At 40.2% G+C, this 23,131-nt stretch overlaps 1 protein-coding gene and 1 long non-coding RNA gene across 11 annotated transcripts in view; one reads left to right on the top strand and one right to left on the bottom strand.

The window, feature by feature from the left end:
- The window catches only part of LOC132397357 (receptor-type tyrosine-protein phosphatase mu-like), a 981,490-nt gene that overhangs the window by 56,615 nt on the left and 901,744 nt on the right, over positions 1-23,131 (bottom strand). For all 10 annotated transcript variants that reach the window (XM_059976027.1, XM_059976037.1, XM_059976052.1 and 7 more), the window contains one exon: positions 3,649-3,746. In XM_059976027.1, coding sequence (XP_059832010.1) covers positions 3,649-3,746 — 98 coding nt within the window. The remainder of the gene's footprint in view (positions 1-3,648; positions 3,747-23,131) is intronic.
- LOC132397392 (uncharacterized) overlaps positions 3,279-23,131 on the top strand; it is a 31,844-nt gene continuing 11,991 nt past the window's right edge. The window contains exon 1 of the long non-coding RNA XR_009513361.1: positions 3,279-3,343. This is a non-coding gene — a long non-coding RNA (uncharacterized LOC132397392). The remainder of the gene's footprint in view (positions 3,344-23,131) is intronic.

The following is a 23,131-nucleotide window of genomic DNA, read 5'->3' as shown; positions in this document are numbered from 1 at the left end:
TTGAAGATGGAGGACATCTCTGATGTTCCAGACTGGAAAGTCATATCCTGGAAATAGATGCAGTGGAGGTAAAGGAACTAAAAAAAGTGAATAGCATTTTCACTGGAGACAGGTTGAGAAGAGGTATAGTCAAGGTAACCATGGAAATCGGGAGGTTTATAAAAGAATTTGACTGACAGCTTGTCTCCAGAGTTGGAGACAGACAGACTGAGAAAGGGAGGAAGGTATCAGTAATGGACCAAGTGAATTTAAGGGCAAAGTGGAAGTTAAGAGGCAAAGTTCATGAAATTGACAAGATCAGTATGCGTGCATGAAGCAGCACCAATGCAGTCATCAACGCAGCGGAGGAAGAGGCGAGGAGTATTAACGGGGAAGGCTTTGAACATGGACTGTTCTACATAGCCAATAAAGAGGCAGACAAAGCTGCGGCCATGCAATTTGCAGTCTGAAGGTGTTTGGGGGTCATTGGAACCAGCATTAGCGGTGGTGGAATCTGGGTGTCGTAGGAAACTGGGTTGGCAACAATAGTGTCACCAGTCCAGAGGCATCATGAGCCGTTGTAGTGGAGTTGGAGAGATTCTGGCATGCCTATGCTGCACTTCCTTCAATGCTGTTCATTCTTCTTTATGAGCTGGTGTCCAGAAATACTTAAGAGTGTTTCAGGTGTATCAGGATGATAAATGTGAGATTTGGGTAACCAAAGGGCTGTGTGGATCACTGAAGACAAGAAGGCAAATAAGATTTGGTTGGGGTCAGCATGGGAGGTACAAGGTACAATTTGTAATGTATGCGATGCAAGGCTTTATACACTTGGGAATATTGCTCTTAGGTTTGTCCCATAGCACTTGGCTTTCTCGGCATCAAACACCCGTGAATATAATCCTTTTCCGATTAGTTACCAGTGACTAGTGGTGTTTCACAGGGGTCTGTGCTGGGATCGCTTCTTCTTACATTGCATGTCAATGAATTGGATGATGGAATTGATGGCTTTGTTGCCAAGTTTGCAGCTGATATGAAGTTAGGTGGAGGAACAAGTAGTACTGAGGAAGCAGAGAGGCTGCAGAAGGATTTAGACAGATTAGGAGAATGGGCAAAGAGGTGGCAGATGGAATCAGAGTCGGGAAGTGCACGGTCACAATTCTGGTAGAAGGAATAAAATCAAAGACTGTTTTCCCGATCAGGAGAACATTCAAAAATCGGAGGCACAATTGGATGTGGGAGTCCTCATGCAGGGTTCCCTGAAGATTAATTTGCAAGTTGAGTCAGTGGTGAGGAAGGTGACTGCAACGTTAGCATTCATTTCAAGAGGATGAGAATATAAAAGCAAGGATGTAATGCTGAGGCTTTATAAGGTATTGGTGAGGTCTCACTTGGAGTATTATGAGCAGTTTTGGATCCCATTTCTTGGAAAGGAGATAATTCAGAGGAGGCTCACGAGAAAGATTCTGGGAATAAAAGTGTTATCATATGAACAGTGATTGGAGGCTTTGGGCCTGTACTTACTGGAATTTAGAAAAATGAGGGGGATCTCATTGAAACTTATCGAATGTTGAAAGGCCTATATAGAGTGAATGTGAAGACAATGTTTCTTTTGGGAGTCTAGGATCACAGAGCACAGCCTCATTATAGAGGATTTCCATTTAGAACAGAGATGAGGAGGAACTTCTTCAGTCAGAGGATCGTGAATCTGTGAGATACTTCACTGGCTGATAGGTTCTGATTAGTCAGGGTGTGAAAGGTTATAGAGAGAAGGGAGGAAAATGGGATTCAGAGGGAAATGGATCAACTATAAAGCAATGGCAGATCAGACTCGATGGGCTGAATGGCTTGATTCTACTCCTATGTCTTATGGCCTTATAAAAATTGGTAGGAGATGATGTATTTGTACAAGATGCTAGTGTGGCTGCACCTGGAGTACTGTGTTCATTCTTGTTCACCCTGCTATAGGAAAGACATTCTTAAATTGGAAAGAATGCAGAAAAGATTTACAAGAATGTTGCCAGGACTTGAAATCCTGAGATATAGGAAGAGGATGGGCAGGCTAAGACTTTATTCCTTGCAGCATAAGAGCTTGGGTGCTGACCTTATAGATAAAATCATGAGGAGCATAGAATGCACCTTTTTCCCAAGGTTGGGGAATCAAGAACTAAAGGGTATAAGTTTGAGTTGAGAGGGGAAAGATTTAATAGGCACTTAAAGGGAAAATTTTTCAGACAGAGGGTGGTAGGTATGCAGAATGAGCTGCCCGAGGAAGTGGTTGAAGCAGGTACAATAGCACATTTTAAAAGATGGTTTGAGAAGAAGGTTAAATAGATAAAAAGGTTCAAGGTTATGAGCCAGGGGCTGTCAAATAGGACCAGCATGAATACCATGGACCAGTTGGACTGAAGGGCCTTTTTTCATTTTGTTGTATGACTCTAAGACAAAATATTTTTCCTACAAAAGGAGATCTTTTATTCTGTGGATTTGCACATAAATATTCTCAAAGTCACAAAGCACCTGAGTAATTATTCAGCCAGTGTGGGTCCAATAAGCCTTAATTAGACACCTCAGAGACCAGAGACCAAAAGCACAAAGTAACTCCAGTAAGTAATAACAAAACAATAGCTTTTTTTGGGAGATGCAGTTCACTGTCTCAACAAACCGCCAGCCAACCCTCAGCCGTCCATTAAATTAAATATATTTTCCTGCTAAACATATTGAAAAGTCATTAAGTAAAATTGCCACTTGTGATTTTGCAATTTAATGCAATAGGACTGTCGGCTAAGGCAGCAGATGGATCTCTGTTAATGGCACATCAGAGGTTTTAGTCTCAATGCAAGCAGGGCCAGTGTGAGCAGTTACGTGATATGCTACTGTAAAGATTGGTTTGTTGGAGGAAAACAGTCAAAGCACTGCTTTTATGTGACTTTGATATCAGCAACAGAGAGAACAGCCTAGATCTGGGAAAATAAAAAAAGGCCTTTACTGGCAGCACATGAGTTAGGAACAGAGTCCACTTTCAAGAGGTGCAGCCTATAACACATGAACCAGAAACTTTTCTGTGGCTCCTGAATCCTCTGCAGAGGGCACATATATATCTCAGGTAAGGTGAGTTCATTTATAATGATTAAAAATTGCTTTGAGGGTGAGTGAGTGTGCTACAGGGAGTTCACAGCAGAATTTTCTATTTTGTTTATACACTGGTTACTTATATATTCATTTGAAAGATCTGAACGTCACTGGCAATACCAGCATTAATTATTACCTTAAATTGAGGAGAAAGTTAAAAGTCAAAAATCATTCATCAGCTAGACTGGATAAAGACTGGATAATGGCTGAACAACACCATCGTCCCTGGTAGGTGAGTTCCCAACACAATCTGATGGTTTCTTGGGCGCCATTACTGAGACAGAGCTAACTTAAAAAAAGTATTGAATTATTTGAAAGATGAGATTTGAACTCATGCCAGTTGTACTCCATGGTCAAACGTTCATGATCAGAGCTCAGGCCTAGAACCGAGGTCTTGTTGATACTGAAACTTGCCTAACATTTAGGAAGCAAAACTCATATATGATCAGTGAAAGGAATCATTCTGCCCCATCCTGTGAAAATGAAGCCATGAAAAGTCTCTCAAAGATGATTCATTTCACTTCTGGGCACACTCACCCTTCCAACCTCCACCAGGTTTGTCACCATGACAATAGAAGCAGAATTTTCTTGCCAAATCATCCTCCAGAAATCATAGACTGTTTCTTGCATCGGTCCTGCACACAGATTAAAAGTTTCCAGACATCAGTATATGAGAAAGTAAAACATTCAGATAGAAACTTATTCTGAACTTTTATTCTATATTCTGAATAACTTAAAATAGCAACTAAGACAGCAATATCACAGGCTAATTTCCAGCCTCTGAAGTGATTAAACTTGCACTTGGAATGATTTTAGAAGGAAAAGTTAATATATGAATATTCAAAAATAATAATTGGAATCAGGAGTTGATACATGGCTCCTTAGGCCTATTCTACCATTTAATCAATTCAAACAGACATAATTATAACCGCAATTCCATATTTCTATCCAATTGCAATAACCTTTATGCTTGTGTATTACGTATTGATCAACCTTTGCCTTAAAAATATTCAAAGATTCTGCTTCCATCTCTCTTTGTGAGAAAGGGTTCCAAAGATCCAGAGCCCTCTCTCATCTAAAACTTGTAATGCTCGTTCTAGACTCTCCTACAAGATGAACCATCCTCTGTACATTCATCCTTTCCAGATCCATCAGGACCTTGTATGCTATCATTCTTCAAAACATCTGCATATATAGCCTTTTCTTACAAAACACCCTGCTATTTCAGTGGTGTCTGTGGTAAACCTTCTCTAAACTGCTCCCAGTGCATCAACACCCTTCCTTAAGAAAGAAAGAAAGAAAGAAAGAAAGAAAGAAAGAAAGAAAGAAAGAAAGAAAGAAAGAAAGAAAGAAAGAAAGAAAGAAAGAAAGAAAGAAAGAAAGAAAGAAAGAAAGAAAGAAAGAAAGAAAGAAAGAAAGAAAGAAAGAAAGAAAGAAAGAAAGAAAGAAAGAAAGAAAGAAAGAAAGAAAGAAAGAAAGAAAGAAAGAAAGAAAGAAAGAAAGAAAGAAAGAAAGAAAGAAAGAAAGAAAGAAAGAAAGAAAGAAAGAAAGAAAGAAAGAAAGAAAGAAAGAAAGAAAGAAAGAAAGAAAGAAAGAAAGAAAGAAAGAAAGAAAGAAAGAAAGAAAGAAAGAAATTAATTAATTACCAGGAAATGGCTGAGCAAACTCTTACAGTCCTGGAATGGATAGAAATAGTTCAAGAAACTTATGTTATGGAATGATTGACTTTCTCTCTGAGACAAGCCACTAAAAAATTTGAAAGATACTGGGAAAATTGGACATTTTATTTGAACCTGAAATGACTTCTTCACTGTACATTTATTTGGTTTGAAGAACTTTGTTTTATTTCTTCCTATGAGGGAACCTGCAGAATGGACTTTAAAGTCATGGATCTTAAGGTCCCCTGAGACTTTGAAGGACAAGTATGGACATAAAGAGCCTTGATACAACAACATAACCCATTTCTCTATTCATTTTTTCTACTATATGATACAGATTTTACTTCACCTATGATGACCCTGTCTGTCTGCTTTTATCCTGTTTATCCTGTTATTGGCAAAACAATAAAAATAAAATTTAAAAAAAAGATCAGTAGAGATATGGTCTCATTACTGCGCCAACATAACTGAAGCATAATATCCCTACTTCGGCATGTAATTCCTCGAGCAATAGACAAAGATAAACATATAGAACATAGAAATATACAGCACAGGAACAGACCCTTTGGCCCATGGTTTCCGCACCAGACACAATTCCAACCTCAGGCTGAACTTCTGCATTCACTCTGTTCCCTGCATATTCCTGTGTCTATCTGAAAGCCTCCATCATATCTACTTCCACCATACCCCTGGCTGCCCATTCCAACCACCACCCTTTGTGTAAAAACAACTTGACCCAAACATCATCTTTAAACTACCACCTCACCTTTTATACATGTCTTCCATAATTTAACATTTCTACCTTTGGAGACATACTTTCACTGTCTAACCTATCAAAGGCTCTCACCATTGTATAAACTTCTATCAGTTTCCAACACTCCAGATAAAACAGCACAAGTTTGTCCATATTTTGTTAGCTTTTCACTGCACTTTTAAATGCAAGCCTTCCGCAAATCATTCAGTAGGATACATAAATTTCTAGGCCTGTACTCGCTGGAATTTAGAAGAATAAGGGTGGGAGGGAATCTCACTGAAACCTAATTTATATTGAAAGGTAAATCGGATGTAGAAAGGATGTGTCTAATAGTGAGAGAGTCTGGGACCAGAGGGCACTGCCTCAGAATAGAAGGACATCCCTTTAGAACCGAGATGAGGATTTTTTTTTTAGCCAGAGTGTGGCGAATCTGTGGAATTCATTGACACAGATGGCAGTGGAGGCCAAGTTATTGAGAATATTAAAAGCAAAAGCTTACAGTTTCTTGATTAGTAAGGGCATCAAAGGATACAGGGAGAAGGCAGGAGAATGGAGCTGAGGGGGAAAAGAATCAGTCTGAATTGAATGGTTGGCAGACTTGATGGACTGAATGGCTTAATTCTGCTCCCATGACTTATGATCTAAACAGTCTAGTTCTCGTAATTTTGCATTCCAATGAAAATGGAACTGTATTTAAAGACTTATATCAAAATATAGTATTTATTAATTGATCCCCAGATCTGCACGTATGTTTAAGGATGAAGAATTACAAATGGGGCATAGACCAGGGATAGTTGGTCACAGGATTAAAAGGGAGATGAGGGAAGATTATCCCTCCAGAAGTATTTGGAGGTTTGGACATGAAAATGAAAGTTGGAGGATCAATTGGAAAATGGAATCAGGCAGGTTTGTTCTCTCTCAGCTATCATCATCATCATAGAAGGAATGACCTCCTTGAGTGCTGCAAATTTTCTATTATCCTATGACCATGCTTGATCACTTTTCACCTTAAAAGACAAAAACTTTCCCATCAAATCATTAAATAAATTTGATAAATAAAATATTCACATTGATAAAGAAAAAACGATGTTGCTATTCCACGCCTTTGTTCTGAATTTGTTATTCTATTAAGGATCTATGAGTCAGAACAAGGATCTAAAAGCTTACCACTTAAGTTTGGCCATGGCAATGGAGATACTGTTACCAACTGCAGTAGGTATAAATTCAGGGACAATGCAGTTTTACAGAGGAAATCCCAAATGGAGCAAACCTAAAAGCACAATATTATGGTACCTTCATTTTATGAGTTCCATCTATTCTCCATCAATATTTCCCTCTCTATTACATATATATGTGAGAGGGCCAAAAAGTTATAGAAAGAGTAGATCAATTGCATTGCTGCATTAAATACAGAATTATTCAATAGTAGAGTCTCTGAGACCGCTGTAAAGCATGGGCTCCTCAAAGAACTCCTACTTGTGGTTCTACACTGCTGAGATTTGCCTTGATCTAAAGCCTTCAATCCAACTTCCCACTACCCCAATTAAAGCAGGTCTGCACTAACCTTTGATACCACCAAGTGGAACCTGGAGGTACCACGTGATCCATAACACAGCACTATCCATGGAAACATTTGAATTCTGTTGAACTCCATAAAATCAAAGTTCTGAAGCTCTTTCTCTTTCCACAATATTGTACCATTTTGTGCGGGTTCGATGTCTCTCCAGAGCACTCATTAGCAGCTTGTCTTTGCTGTTTGATCCCAAAACTGGTTACACTGAAGTAAACTTAATCTTTGGTGCCTTGCTTTCTATTGAAGCATACTACCTCTTGAAATATTAATGCTTTACTTTCTGCCCAGAATTGATGGAAATGAATGGTTTTGAAAGCATTTTTCCTTTAATGTTGCACTTAATAAGTATTACAAAAATAACATGTTAATCAGTTCCACCGAGGCTGTTTGTGAAATTACTTTCATACTGTTATCTTTAACAAGTTCTTTGATTTTTTAATATTAAAAAACTGATTGATTCAATCTCTTTGTGATGCATTTTCTGCATTCCTTCATTAGTATTCATCACCTCTGTTATTTTAGCATAAGATAGACATTAAAGTAATCTCCATTCCTTTGTTCTGTTCCTTGGCAGCCATTCCTGCTTATTGTTGACTTGCAAAGCTGTTTTCCTTGGAAGCAATTCCACATCATGTAGGGTCAGTGGTGAACCAGACTACTCTGTTTATCTTGGCACTTGGATTTCAGAAGGTTTCCAGCACTCTGATACCTGAACAGTGCTCGGAATATCATTCCCGTTGCATATACAATACTGATAATAATGTACGGTTCCACACCGGTAGTTGGCAGTCGTGCCTGTGAGAAGGTTGCAAGTTCAAGCCTTGGACTGGGACATGCAATTGACTGCTGTTGACTGTGGAAGCAGCAGCATACCACATTGATAAAAGGTGCCATCACGCAGTTAAAGGGCCGAGGCACCTCCAAATGTATTTCCAAAGGCTCTTAAAGCCAACAGCAAAGCTTAATAAGCTGACTAAACAGGAATAACGGATACTTCACTTAATTAAGAGTAAGACAGCACAGAAACAGGTTTCTCAGTCTAACAGTCTGTATGTTCTCCCTGTGATTGCGAGGGTTTCCTTCGGGTACTTTGGTGTCCTTCCACAGTCCAAAGACGTACCGCGGTGTTGGCAGGTTAAATGACCATTGTAAGTTGTCTTGTGATTCAGCTCTCATTTAAATTGGGGTATTGCTGGGCAGCATGCCTCAAAAGTCTCGAAGAGCCTATTCCACATTGTATCTCAATAAATAAATGTTATTAAACTGGAAAGAGTGCAGGATGTTGTCAGGACTTTTGGTTGTTCACGCCAGGAAATCACTCCTTGGAATGTAGGAGGCTGAGGGGTTATTTTATGGAGGATAATAAAATCATGAGGATGTCGATAGGGTAAATGCACTCAAGACTTTTTCCAAGGTTGGGGAATCAAGAACGATAGGGCAAAGGTTTAAAGTGAGGGGGGAGGATTTAAAGGAAGTTGATGGGATTTTATTTTACATAAAGTGTGGGATGAGCCAGCTGACAGAGAAAGTGGTTGTGTCACCTACAAAAACAACTTTCAAAAGACAGTTGGACAAGAATGTGGATTGGTAAGTTTGAGAAGATTAGGGGCCAAATGCTGGTAAATAAAACTAACTTGGATAGGACATTTTGGACAGCATGGACTGACCCAATTGGGCTAAAGGTTCTGTTTCCTTGTTGTATGACTATATGTACACACAAAACTCTGAATATAAAGGAAAGGTCACTGGGGCCTTTATTACATTTATAAATTCAGTTATAAAACAGGAGAGACTTATCGATTCAACACAAACAAAATGCAGGAGGAACACAGCAGGCCAGGCCGCATCTATGGGAAAAAACGTATGGCCAAGTTTTCGGGCCAAGGTCCTTCAGCAGGACTGGGAAAAAAGGATGAGAAGTGATTTCTCCAGTCCTGCCAAAGGGTTTTGGCCTGAAACATCAACTGTACTTTTTTCCATAGATGCTGCCTGGCCTGCTGAGCTTTTCCAGCATTTTCTGTGTGATGCTTGGATTTCCAGCATCTGCAGATTTTCTTTTATTTGAGACTACCTATTTATTTGCATCTTGCAAAAATGGTAACACTCTGCATTCATCTGCACTAAACATGAACAAGGTCAATTGATACAAGAAATACCAATGGGTTGCAACTGACCCTACATTACAGAAAACTAGACATGACAATTACAGCGAGGGGAATGCCAGGAGAATTGACTCTCATGAAGTAGAATATCTGATGATCAGGGCAGAACTTGTATTCCAAGCTCAGCAGGCAAACATTCACCATTCACCTTTAATTATTTTAAACCCTGCAAGCGTTTTGGAGTTGAGGAATAAATTGTCCCTGTATCATTTATATTCACTTTCCATCTCCAGATTTGTGACTCCAATAGTTGACTTTACATATGCAAATTGACTACATTTATATTATGAAGTGCTGGTAGTTTTACCCTAATTAAGAACTATTTTGTTTAAATTGCTTTCAGGAAACAAATTATGCCACAGTGCATTACTTGTTAAATGTCATGCATGCCTGATTTCATACATTTCCCGGGGATACATAACAACAATCTATAGTAAATTACACTAATGACTACCATATGCGCTCCTGCTCAATAAGAAAGCAACACTTGCATTTATACAGCGCCTTTAACAAACTAAGTTCTTTGCAATTAAGCAAAAGGTTTTGAAGTGTAATTACAATTGTAATATTGGAAATGCCTCAGCATTAACTGCAAGGAAATCATGGCGACCTGTTCTAATGGGGCTGATTGAATTAAGTATTTGTCCAGATCCTGCAAAGAACACTCCTGCTCTTTTTCCGACAGTGCTGTGGGTCATTTTGCATTCACCTGGGAAAGCAGATAGTACTTTGATTTCATAGCATCACTGACAGAGCAGTGCAGCTTCCGCCCTGCATCAGAGTGTTAGTAAGGATAAGTGAGTAGCTTCTGAGCTGTACCATGATAGATAAACGGCATTGACAATGTGCCCCTATAGGTAGTTACTGTGTATAGCTCTGGCAATCAGCATCAGAATTGTGAAGAGCCGCAACATCAGTGGTGAGGACCAAGAAGGGTGAGGGTCAAGGAATACGCTTTGAGTCAGTGACCTGAACATTATTCAGGGATTTATTTTTTGAGTCTGAATGAATACGCCACAGTTGTCATTGACTTCATCAAGACCTGTGTGAATGCATGAATGACAAGACCAGTGGTCCAGAGCCATACAAGAAGTCCACAGGAGACTGAAGATACCAACTCAGTGTTTCAGTTTATTCTCCTCTGCCATCAGATTTATGAATGGACAATAAACCCATGAACACTGCGTCAGTATTTTTCTCCTCTCTTTTTGCACTACTTCTTTAACTGAAATTTTCTTTTTTTATACAAACTTCTGATTGTAATTTATAATTTTTATTATGTATTGTAATGTATTGCTGCCACAAAACAACATATTGCCTGACATATGCCAGTGATATTAAACCTGAATCTGAGTCAGTTCAGATTTAACATGTTAAAGATACTATGTAAATGTAAGCACTTAGAGTAACAAGATCAAGTCAGCCTGTTTTTCCCTGAAAGGCACCTGGGTTACTATCAGCCACTGTTTTGAGCAGCTCTTCATAATGGACGTCCATCTGTTTCCATGTTGATGCCAAATAGCCTCTCCCAAGCCACAAATGTGACTTTCAACCAGTTATTTTGTGACTTTCAAATAACTTCTGCCATTTAACTAATGGCTAAAGTGTCAGTGAGGGCTTTGTACTTTGTCCTTGTTTAGTCTATAATGGATACCCACTCTCTGATATTAATAAAAGGTCCAGAATTTTAGGGCACCATGGTAGTGTAGCAGTTAGCATGACATTATTACAGCACAAAGAACCAGGCTCAACTCTGCTGCTGTCTCTAAGAAGTTTGTATGTTTTCCCCATGACTGCATAATCCCATAATCCAAAGAGGTAAGGGTTAGTAGGTTAATTGGTCAGATATGTGTAATAGGGTGGTACAGGATGATTGGGCCAAAGGGACTGTTACCAGACTGTATCTCCAAATAAATAAATAAACAAAATAAAATATATTTGCCATGCCCAAGCCGATGATTTTCAGCAATGGGAAATGCTTGGTATGTTGTGGCCCACCTTTAAGAAACTTATAAGGAATAGAGATATAGAAGCATCATTGATTTTGTTAAACGTACAAAGGGAAATATTTTACACCGTAACTTCTGGAACTTTTCTGATGTCCACTTTTGCTTACTTTTTTATCAACTGGTTTTCTGGCATAAAAAATAGATTTTTTGAATTGCTGTTATATAGCACTGTTATAAAACGGACAGCAGCTATATAAAAAAAAATCTATCACTGGATTTGTACTGAGATTTTATGAACATGGCTGAACATAAGCAGATTTGCAACTCAGTCAGACCCATACTGAATTACATCTGGAAATTTGCCTGGTATTTATCAGTCCAAGTATTCCTGGCAGTGGTGGGATGCCTGAGATCCCCATGCACCAACCTGCTGAGCCCACAGTAATGTGTGGATTCCATAGCATGCTCTTTATAAATTTCATTTTGTGCCAGGACCAGTACAAGCACCACCAGTGGGATACAAAAAAAAAGTTTGTCACCTGGCCAAAAGATATCAATCTTTTGTTAATGTCCCTGAACTTTAGGAACGTTCAGCAATTATTCAAAGCTAAACAATAATTACAATTTAAAAAACACTAAAAACAGTATGTAAAATAATCACAACTCGCCTTTCTCCATCACATCCATTCTTCTCCATTTAAGTGACTGGGTTTACTGTTCCTGCACAGGACTAATTTGGTTCAGGTTTAGAACAAATTCTGGGAATTGCAAGAAGTTGCCAATCTGATGCTGGACTCGGACAAGCCCCTCAGCAGACTGCAAGCAGCACAGCCCCAGCAAACCCCTATCACCAAGTCTGGGACTCTCCATTCAGCACATGCTTGCCATGCTCGAAAGGCTTTCTGTCAATGGAAGTAGGGAAATGCCAGAAATATCTTGTGGCTCTGCTGGCATTTGTCAGGAACAACATTAAACCAGTGCCAGTGCAGAGCCTGCCAGAGCCAACACAACTGGTTGTCCCTGCAGTCAATTTGATTATCAGTGACCTGTCGTGCTGCATCATAATATCTTCACCTTTGTAAGTAGGTTAAATGCTTGTGAGGATATTGGCCACTGGTTATAGGCCCATAATTCCAGTGAAACAGTGTATGTTGAGTACAACTAGTGGCCAATATTCTCTTATGTATAAGACACCAGTGTTCAAAAGGAGACACAAGAGATTGCAGATGCTGGAATCTGGAGCAACAATCTACTGGAGGAGATCCATCTTGATGTGGGTTTTCGACCTGAAGTGTTTTCTTCCTCCCACAAATGCTGCTCAGCCCACTGAGTTCCTCCAGTAGATTGCTTGTTACTAGTTCTCAAAGATGGATTTCATCTATTTGAAACCAGAAGTATGTTAACAGACTCCCTCCTGCCATCTGGGAAAAGGCTCTGAAGCATTCGGGTTCTCACGACCAGACTATGTAACAGTTTCTTCCCCCAAGCTATCAGACTCCTCAATACCCGAAGCCTGGACTGACACCTTGCCCTACTGTCCTGTTTATTATTTATTGTAATGCCTGCATTGTTTTTGTGCACTTTATGCAGTCCTGTATAGGTCTGTAGTCTAGCGTAGCTTTCTCTGTGCTGTTTTTTTCTATTACGTAGTTCAGTCTAGTTTTTTGTACTGTGTCATGTAAACCATGGTCCTGAAAAATGTCTCATTTTTACTATGTACTGTACCAGCAGTTATGGTCGAAATGACAATAAAAGTTGACTTGACATGACTTGATAATAGATACAGTACAGAGGCAGCTCTTATGGCCACTGAGAACATATTAACTATCAACCATTCATTTACCATGCCTTACTCTCATGTTTTATTCTGCCCACATTCTCATTAACTCCAGCCAGATTCTACCCTTCATCTACACAATAGAGTAATTTATATTTTCCAATTAACTTACCAACTGCATTTTAGCAATGATCGATTGGCTTTATCCAATTTTCAATTTTGAGTAAACTGATACTGAGATTAAATACTATGAGCTTGCACTAATGAAGAAAAGCACAGCACATCACATTTTATCTTACAATGATCTGTCTGGAACACTAAACTGTTCAAAGGTGTACAAGAGCAATGCTATCAAGAGGTAGATTGGGGGAGGGTCAGGCAAATACATGCATCCAGTTTGTAGAAATTGGCAGAATAGTTTGAGAAAGTGGTTATAACAAGATCATGGGACTTTGGTCTCTAGGTAGAGAGTGCAAGAGCAGGAATGTCTGGATGAACCTTTGTAAAACACAGATATAGCCACATCCAGGAAGTTGAGTCCATTTCTAGGCAATTCTCTTGTGAAGGATGTAAATGCTTTGAAAAGAATGCGGTAGAGGTGATTCCAGGGATTAAGGGTTTTAAAGATGTGGATGGACTAGAAAAACTGAGATGGTTTCCCTTGGAACAAAAGAACAAAAATCAAGATGTTGCTGGAACTCAGCAACTGTGGAGGGAAATGGCATTCTTCCAGAGCTGAAGAAGTTTTGATAAAGGTGTTTAAAACCATAAAGAGTTAGTAATAGAGAGAAACGCCTTCCATTTGTGGAAGGATTAGCAACCGAGGGACATAGATGGAAAGTGACAGCAAAATAAACAAGGTGGCATCTATCATTAAAGATCCTCATCATCCCTGACCTGCCCTCTTCTCATTACTAACATCAGGGAGAATATACAAGAGCCTGAACACCCACACTCAAGTTGAGTGGTTGAGCTGTGATGTCCATCAATGTCATGGCTCAGATTTAGTGGTTTCTGTTGGGTTTTTAGGGATGGTTTTGGGGCAGAGAGGGAAGTTAGGGGTCAGGTTAGGGTTTGGATTTGGGGATGTGAGAGGGTTTTAGACATCATGTGTAGTAATGAAGAGTCTGGGCACAGTTTGCATCCAGGTTGAAGCGCTCCATTTTGCCTTTGTTCAAAGTTCAAAGTAAATTTATTATCAAAGTACATATGGATCACCATATACAACACTGAAATTTCTTTTCTTTTGGGCATTCATAGTAAATACAAAGAAACACAATAGAATCAAGGAAAGACGACACCCAAGATGGACAAACAAATAATGTGCAAAAGACAACAAACTGTGCAAATACAAAAAAATAAATAGATAAGCAATAGACATCAAGAACATGAGATGAAGAGTCCTTGAAAGTTAGTCATAGGTTGTGGGAAAAGTTCAGTATTGGAGTGGATGAAGTTGAGTGAAGTTATCCCTTCTGGTTCAAGAACCTGATGGATGAGGAGTAATAACTCTTTCTGAATCTGATGGTTTGAGTCCTGGGGCTCCTGTTCCTCCTTCCTGATGGCAGCAGCACAAAGAAAGGATGATCTGGGTTTTAGGAACAGCTTCTTCTCCTTTGCCATCAGACTTCTGAACGGTCCATAAACCCATAAAACACAGTATTTTGCTCTCTTTTTACGCTATTTATCTATCTATCTAATATATATTCTTATCATAATTCACAGTAATAGCCATGTATTGCACTGTACTGCTGCTGCAAAAACAACTATTTCTTGCCCTATGTCAGTGGTATTAAACCTGACTGAATTCTGAAAGAATCTACAAGGACACATGCATGTGGTTGGTGAACTGGACCAGTCCGATTGCTCTTACATTAAGTAAAGCATTATAACATGTTCAGTTCTCATTGATTTGCTTCTGTTTAGTTTTTCATTTGATTCTCACCTATATGGACCAGTATGAAGAAGGTCTCTAATACCAAACTGGTACTGACCGGATCAGGCTTTATATAGTGTGGCTATTTTCTGTCTTAGACATAAAGCACAGATGTTCATCTCTGCCTGCATTATTTGTTTCCCTAGTTCTCAATAACAATCCCCAAGGTATTGCAAATTCCCACTACTGCTGCCTGAAGAGAAAATTTGATTGAAATCATTTTGGTTAACATGACTAATAGATGTATAAATAATGTCTCTATTAAATAGTGGATGGAGAGCTTTCAAACATTGATAGCCACAATAGCTACAAGAAGCAATTTACTCATAAAATAATCGCTTAAAGGGTGATTTTGTTTGCTCTGCTTATGCTAATGTTGCAAGTCAGATGTGCACCCTTGTGATTGACTCTGAGCTGCCTTCTCTATTTAGGGGTAATTGAGGATGCACAATACATGCTGGTACCTGCATCCTGCACACAGAAAAAGGACAGCATCAGAACAACACAAACAGAAGTTAATAAACATGCATCAGAGAACTGGCTTACATGTGCTTTGTTGTGACTTACACCTATGTTGCAACCCAGCTCAGACTAATGGGCATATCATCAAAAATGCTGTCAAATTTGGGTATTAACAGCTGGTGGTTCAAACCATGTGTCAACTTGTCAGCTTTTTATAACAGTAACAGTGAGGGTAGAAGTCATCAGTCTGTCAGAAGGTTGAAACTGAAGACCCTTTGAACCAGTCCTTTCGACTACCATTCATTGTGCACAAATTTCAGGCAGCAAAACTTCAAAATGAGTTGATGATTTCTGAGAATTTGGTACAGATATGCTTGCTCAATTTTTGCCGACAAAGAAGTCTATATGACAAGCGAGCTGTTAATATGCAGTTTTAAAAGCTTTTAACACCCTTCAAAGGAATTATAGTAGGCATGTTCAGATGAAGATTTATTTTCCTCTGAAGCAGAGCAAACTTGTAGGGTAAGAATGCATCTTTTGTTTGAGTACTCCTAATGATTCACTCTAGAATTGATAGTGCAGAAACAAAATGCCCATTAGGGTTAAGCAGCTGATAATGTACTGTGCTGCTGCAGGAAAACAAATTTTCCTGCATTTGTATCCTGGGAATGTGTGTACATGACAATAAACTGGAACTTGAACTTTTACTTGATTTAAAAGCTACTGAGATTACTTTCATGGTTCTTCTTCATTTTCTACTCTAGGTAATTTCTTGGAAAGTCTTTTTTCTACCTATTGAAAACTTTCTTTTCTCACCCTTTGTGCCCTTATTCATTGTTGGTAGTCAGGCACAGCACCCCCTTTAACTGGTCCTGTAGTTCTAGGAGAAGAGCCAACAACTGTGATTGATGTATTTAAGTGCATCAGATCAAAGGCAGACACCCTGTTTAATTAAACCAACAACTTCATTGTCTTGTGGATTCACAATGTCTAGGACCATGACCATAGGACATCGGACAGAATTGGGCCATTTCATTCAGCTCACCGAATTTGCTCCACCATTCCATCATGACTGATTTAATTTCTTTCTCAACCCCATTCTCTTGCCTTAAAAATACACATAGAAATGAACATGAAAATAAAATACCAAAAGATGTTAGTTAAAAACAATCACAAACAAGAGAAAATCTGTAGATGCTGGAAATCCAAGCAACACGCACAAAACGCTGGAGGAACTCAGCAAACCAGGCAGCATCTATGGAAAAGAATGCAGTCCAATGTTTTGGGCCGAGACCCTTCAGCAGGGCTGGAGAGAAAAAGATGGGAGCAGATTTAAAAGGTGGGGGGAGGGGAGGGAAAAACACAAGGTGATAGGTGAAACTGTGAGGGGCAGGGGTGAAGTAAAGAGCTGGGAAGTTGATCGATGAAAGAGATACAGGGCTGGCGAAGGGGGAATCTAATAGGAGAGGACAAAAGGCCACGGAAGAAAGGAAAAGAGGGGAGGAGCACCAAAAGGAGGTGATAAGGAGGCAAGGAGGTAAGGTGAGAGATGGGCAAGTGATGGAGAACGGTGAAGGGACGGGCTTTATCAGAAAGTTGAGATATCGATGTTCATGCCATCAAGTTGGAGGCTACCCATACGGAATATGATTGGCCCTCCTTATCCGTGAATTCCGCATGCGTGAATTCAACCAACCGCAAATCACGAAAACCTGGAAGTGCTCTTCCAGCACTTGTTGTTCAAGCATGTACAGACTTTTTTTCTTGTCATTATTCCCTAAACAATGCAGTATAACAACTATTTACAGAGCATTTACATTGTATTAGGTATTATAAGTAATCTAGAGATGATTTAAAGTATACGGGAGGATGTGCGGGGTTATCGTGGATCGGGATTGAAAAAATCGGAAGTTCTCTTATTAAGTAAGTCGGAACAGGTACATCAGGCGTTATTTAGCGTCAGTTAATCAAATGTTTGTCTTAATATATAGTATATATTTTACCTTTCTATGCATATAAAACACTTAAGAACGTATGTTTCAGTGCCAGGCTCGGGAACAGAAGTTCTCATATTCCATCGAGTGACAGACCACTTCCGAGTGCACTCTCCACCGTGCCGGGTTGATATGGAGGATCAAAAGCCCAAAACCCAATAGTTAAACCACCAAATATAATTAAGAGCCTTTCTCACTTTATCCTTTAAAATTGTTCTGATCGCTGACCAACGTAGCCTAACGCTTTTCCAATGACCGATGGTGTTTCACCTCTTTCTGATCACTTTATTATTTCCACTTTATTTTCAATCGTTATCATGATTATTTTTGTGAACAGAAACACCGTGGATTCAGAGTTCTGCCGCCGGGTCGTAATGTCCGCCACTGCGGTGGACAGGTTAAATAAGGTCTGGGGTTCTGCAGGGTCCTAAGATCCACCACATTGAGACAGGTTGAATAAGGAACTTGAGCATCCGCAAATGTTGGTATCCACAAGGGGTCCTGGAACCAATCCCTTGTGGATAAGAAGGGCCAACTGTATATGGAAGTTTATCTCTTTTGGCTTTGAAACTAACCTTGAGTATTTCAATTTGAACTTCATTTAATTTTAGGAAATTAGTTGTTGTTCCTCCAACCTGACTGTGGCCTCCTGCATATCGGTCAGACCCGATGTATATTGGAAGACCACTCCGCTGAGGACCTATTCTCTGTCTGCCTGAAGAAGCAGGATCTCCCAGTGGCCATCCATTTTAATTCCACTTCCCATTCCCATTCCGATACGTCAATCCATGGCCTCCTCCACTGTCACGATGAGGCCACACTTAGGTTGGACGAACAGCACCTTACATTCTGCCTGGGTAGCCTCCAACTGATGGCATGAACATCGTTTTCTCGAACTTCCGGTAATGACCACCCCCCCCTCCCACTTCACCATTCCCCCATTCCCATCACCTTTTCCCTTGCTTACCTTACCTCCTTGCCTGCCCCTTGCCTCCCCTCTGGTGCTCCTCCCCTCTTTCTCCCCTCTTTTTCTTTCTTCCATGGCCTTCTGTCCTCTTCTACTAGATTTTCCCCTTCAACCTTGTATCTCTTTCACCAATCAACTTCCTGGCTCCTTACTTCAGTCCTTCCCCTCCTGGTTTCACCTATCACCTTGTGTTTCTCTCTCTCCACCCCCCACCTCTTAAATCTACTCCTCAGCTTTTTTTCTCCACTACTGCCGAAACGTCAACTGCATTCTTTTCCATAGATGCTGCTTGGCCTGTTGAGTTCCTCCAGCATTTTGTGTGTGTTTTATAGTTTAAAAAAAGCAAGATTAAATAAATAGGATTTCTGCTGGTGTTTAAAAGTGCCAAATGAGTCTGCATCCCTTATATTTTTAGGTATTGAATTCCATAGTTTAGCAGCATAGTTCAAAAAAGCTGACCTAAAATTTAATTTTTGAGGGAGATTGTTTAAATCTAAGGGACTGACAGTAGAGGAATTGAGAGCTTGAGAAAGATTATAAAATGAAAGTGACTCTGTGATGTACAGTACTCTTTCCCAGACCATTTAGATCTTTAAGGACAAGTAAAGGAATGTTTAAATCAATTTTAAAAGATACAGAAAGACAATGCAGAATAGCTAGGAGGAGAGTCATATGCTCCCTAATCCTGGTTTTAGTTATAAGTCTAGCAGCAGTGTTCTTAATTAGTTTGTCAACAGATTGCTTTGCAATCTCAGTAAAAAAGTGCATTGCAGTAATCTAGTCTATTCGATATAAAGGTAGGAATTAGTTTTTTAGCATCATTATGTGACAGAACTAACATACCTTTGCAATATTTCTTAAGTGTAGAAATGCTGCTCTGGTATTCTTTATGTGGGATTTAAAATTCAAATCTGAATCAGGGATAACATCCAGGCTTGTTACTTCTGATTTTACAAGGGATGGGTGGGGGGTGGGGTCAAGTTCCTAAGTTTATCAAGAAGTTATCTCTTTTGGCTTTGGAACTAACCAAAAGTATTTCAGTTTATCTTCATTTAATTTTAGGAAATTATTGCTCATCCATTTGTCTACTGCAACCATACCAGAAATTAGAGAAGACAGAGTGTTATCATCATCAGACTCAATCGAGATGTACAATTGCGTGTCATCTACATAACTGTGGAAATCATGTTTATGCTCTCCAATGATGTCTTCTATGGGGAGCATGTATAAGGAGAAGAGGAGGGGACTAAAACAGCTTTCCTGAGCAACACCAAAATGTACGTTATATCTCTTAGAAAACTGGTCTCCAAGAGAAACCAAAAAAAATTTTGTCTAAAGTATATGAGCAAAACCAATTAGGAAGTTACCAGAGAGGCCAACCCAGTTCTCAAGGTTGTGGTTGGCTGCGTGGAAGGCAGCACTTAGATCTTGAAAATTTAGTACTGAGATTCTGTTGGCCTCAGTGCTGAGCGTAAGGTTGTTGACAATTTTGGTAAGGGCTCTCCTTGTACTGAGGTTTACTCTTAAATCTGACTGAAACATTTCTGGAATACGGTTCTTATTCAGAAAGTTGTTGGGTTGAAAATTATTTTCACAAGAACCTTTCTCAGGAAGGAAAGATTTGATATGGGTCTGTAGTTAGAGCAACACACACAAAATGTTGGAGGAACTTTGCAGGTCAGGCAGTATCGATGGAAATGAATAAACATTCAACATTTATTCTATCAAGCTTTGGCTTTTTAAATAGGGGTTTTGACAGTCACAATTCTGAAGGCTTCTGGAAAATTTCCTGTTTCAAGGGATATGTGAATAATTTTCCTAACAGAATTGGAAACACTTTCAAAAGAGTCCTTAAAAGTTGTGGTAGGGACAAGGTTATGACAACAAGTAGACTGTTATCTCTTTGTTACAAACTTAGAGAATTCTGAATGGGAAAGACTTGTAAATTTTGACCCGGTTACTATCTTTTTATGAAGTTAGCTAGAGAGGTCAACAGGATATGATCTAATGCAGGCAAATGGTACTAACTGAGATGGGCATCTTGGTCAGCCTGAATGAGCTGGGCCGAAGGGCCTGTTTCTGTGCTGTATTACTCCATGAATTTGACTACAGTATTTAATGATATGATTCTCAATGCTCTCAGTGATAAAGATTCCATAGTTTGACACCACCTTAGTGAAGAAACAGAATACTCGGAAACTAGAGAAACAAATAAAGCAGGAAGAGTTGAACTCCTGAGCCTTGTGCCTTTCAGAGCAAATAATTGCACTATACAAGCCTGTTTCAGTCTCTCCTCTGTCACTGTGATGCAGATTCACCATCTGAAGGCTGAGATCTCTGGTGCTAGACTCTAGGCTGTGGAGAACACCTCCAAATCTAGTTTGCCTAGTCTGTTAGAATTTACACTGCAACTCATAAGACCATAAGGTATAGGAGCAGAATTAGGCCATTAGCCCATCAAGTCCACTCTGCCATTATGGCTGATCCCAGATCCCACTCAACCCCATACATCTGCCCTCTCACTGTATCCCTTAATGCTGCGACCAATCAGTGATCTAACAACTTCCGCCTTGAATATACACAAGGGTTTGACCTCCACCACAGTCTGTGGTGGACCATTCCACAGGTTCACCACTCTTTGGCTGAAAAGGTTCCTCCTTACTTCTGTTCTAAAAGGCCACCCCTCAATTTTGAGGCTGTGCCCTCCAGTTCTGGATACCCCCACCATAGGAAGTATCCTCTCCATATCCATCCTATCTAGTCCTTTCAACATTTGGTAGTTTTCAATAAGATACCCCCGCATTCTTCTAAATTCCAGTGAGTACAGGCTCAAAGCTGCCAAACACTCTTCATATGTTAAGCTCTTCATTCCCGAAAACATCCTTAGGAACTTCCTCTGGACTCTCTCCAATGACGGCACATCCTTTCTGAGATATGGGGCCCAAAACTGCTGACAATACTCCAAGTGCAGCCTGACTAGTGTCTTGTAAAATATCAGCATTATCTTCTTGTTTTTATATTCTATTTCCAAGAGTCTTCTTTATCACAGACCCAACCTATAAATTAACCTTCTAGGGGTCTTGCACAAGGACTCCTAAGTCCGTTTGCGTCTCAGATATTTGAATTTTCTTCCCTTATAGATAATAGTCTACACTATTGTTCCTTTTACCAAAATGCATTATCATACATTTCCCAATACTGCATTCCATCTGCCACTTTATTGCCCATTCTTCCAATTTGGCTAAGTCCTGCTTCAATCACATTGCTTCCTCAGCACTACCTGTCCCTCCATTTATTGTATCATCTGGAAATTTTGCCAGAGAACCATCAATTCCATTATCTAAATCATTGACAATCAATGTGAAAAGCAACAGTCCCCACCACTAAGCACATCTTTCCCTCTCTATCCCTCTCCGCTTTTCACAGGGATCGTTCCCTCCATGACTGCCTGGCCCACACGTCCCTCCCCACAGACCTCCCACCTAGTACTTATCCCTGCAAGTGTAAGTGCAACACCTGTCCCTACACCTCCTTTCTTACCACCATTCAGGGCCCCAAACAGGTGAGGCAACACTTCACTTGTGAGTCTGTTGGGGTAATCTATTGCATCCGGTGCTCCGGGTGCGGCCTCCTCTACATCGGTGAGACCCGACGTAGATTGGGGGACCGCTTCGTCAAGCACCTCTGCTCCATCCGCCACAACAGACAGGATCTCCCGGTTGCCGCCCATTTCAACTCTGCTTCACATTTCCATTTGGATATGTCCATTCATGGCCTCCTCTACTGCCATGATGAGGCCAAACTCAGGCTGGAGGAGCAACACCTTATATACCATCTGGGTAGTCTCTAGCCCCTTGGTATGAACATCGAATTCTCCAACTTCTGCTAATTCCCTCCCTCTCCCTTCCATCATCCCAGTTTCACTCTGCCTCCTCCAGCTGCCTATCACCTCTCTCATGATTCTGCCTTCTTCTACTACACAGTGCTTTTCCCTTACATTCCTTCTTCACCTTTCCTGCCTATCCCCTCCCCCACCCCTTGATCTTTCCTCTGATTGATTTTTCACCTGGCACCTACCAGCCTTCTCCTTCCCACCCTCCCCCCACCTTCTTTATAGGGCCCCTGCCCCCTCCCTCTTCAGTCTTGATGAAGGGTCTCGGCCCAAAACGTTGACTGTTCGTTTCCACGGATGTTGTCCGACCCTGCTGAGTTTCTCCAGCATGTCATATGTGTTGCTTTGACCCCAACATCTACAGCACACTTTTTAGGCCCAGTACGGACCCCTGTGGAACAATACTAGTCACCGGACGCCAACCAGAAAAGGCTACCTTTAATCCCACTCGCTGCCTCCTGCCTGTCAGCCATTCCTCTATCCATACCAGTATATTTCCTGTAATATGATAGGAGTTTATCTTGTTAAGCAGCCTCATGTGAGGCAGTTTATCAAATGCCTTCTGAAAATCTAAATAAATTACATCCCCTGCCTCTCCTTTATCCACCTAGCTTGTTACTTCTTTTAGAAATTCCAACAGATTTCTCAGGCAAGATTTCCCTTTACAGAAACCATGCTGAATTTTATCATTTGTCTCCAAGTACCCCGAAACCTCACCCTTAATAATGGACTCCAACACTTTCCCAACCATTGAGGTTAGGCCTATAACTTCCTTACTTTTGTTTTCCTCCCTTCTTGAAGAGTGGAGTGACATTTGCAATCTTTCAATACCTCCAGGACCATACCAGAATCAAGTGATTCTTGAAAGATCATGACCAATGCATCTGTTACTTCTT

This window comes from Hypanus sabinus, chromosome 1 (genome assembly GCF_030144855.1).
Source record: "Hypanus sabinus isolate sHypSab1 chromosome 1, sHypSab1.hap1, whole genome shotgun sequence".
In the NCBI taxonomy this organism is placed as follows: Eukaryota; Metazoa; Chordata; class Chondrichthyes; order Myliobatiformes; family Dasyatidae; genus Hypanus; species Hypanus sabinus.
The sequence above is the reverse complement of the archived record's forward strand: the minus strand, read 5'-3'. Positions and strand labels throughout refer to the sequence as shown.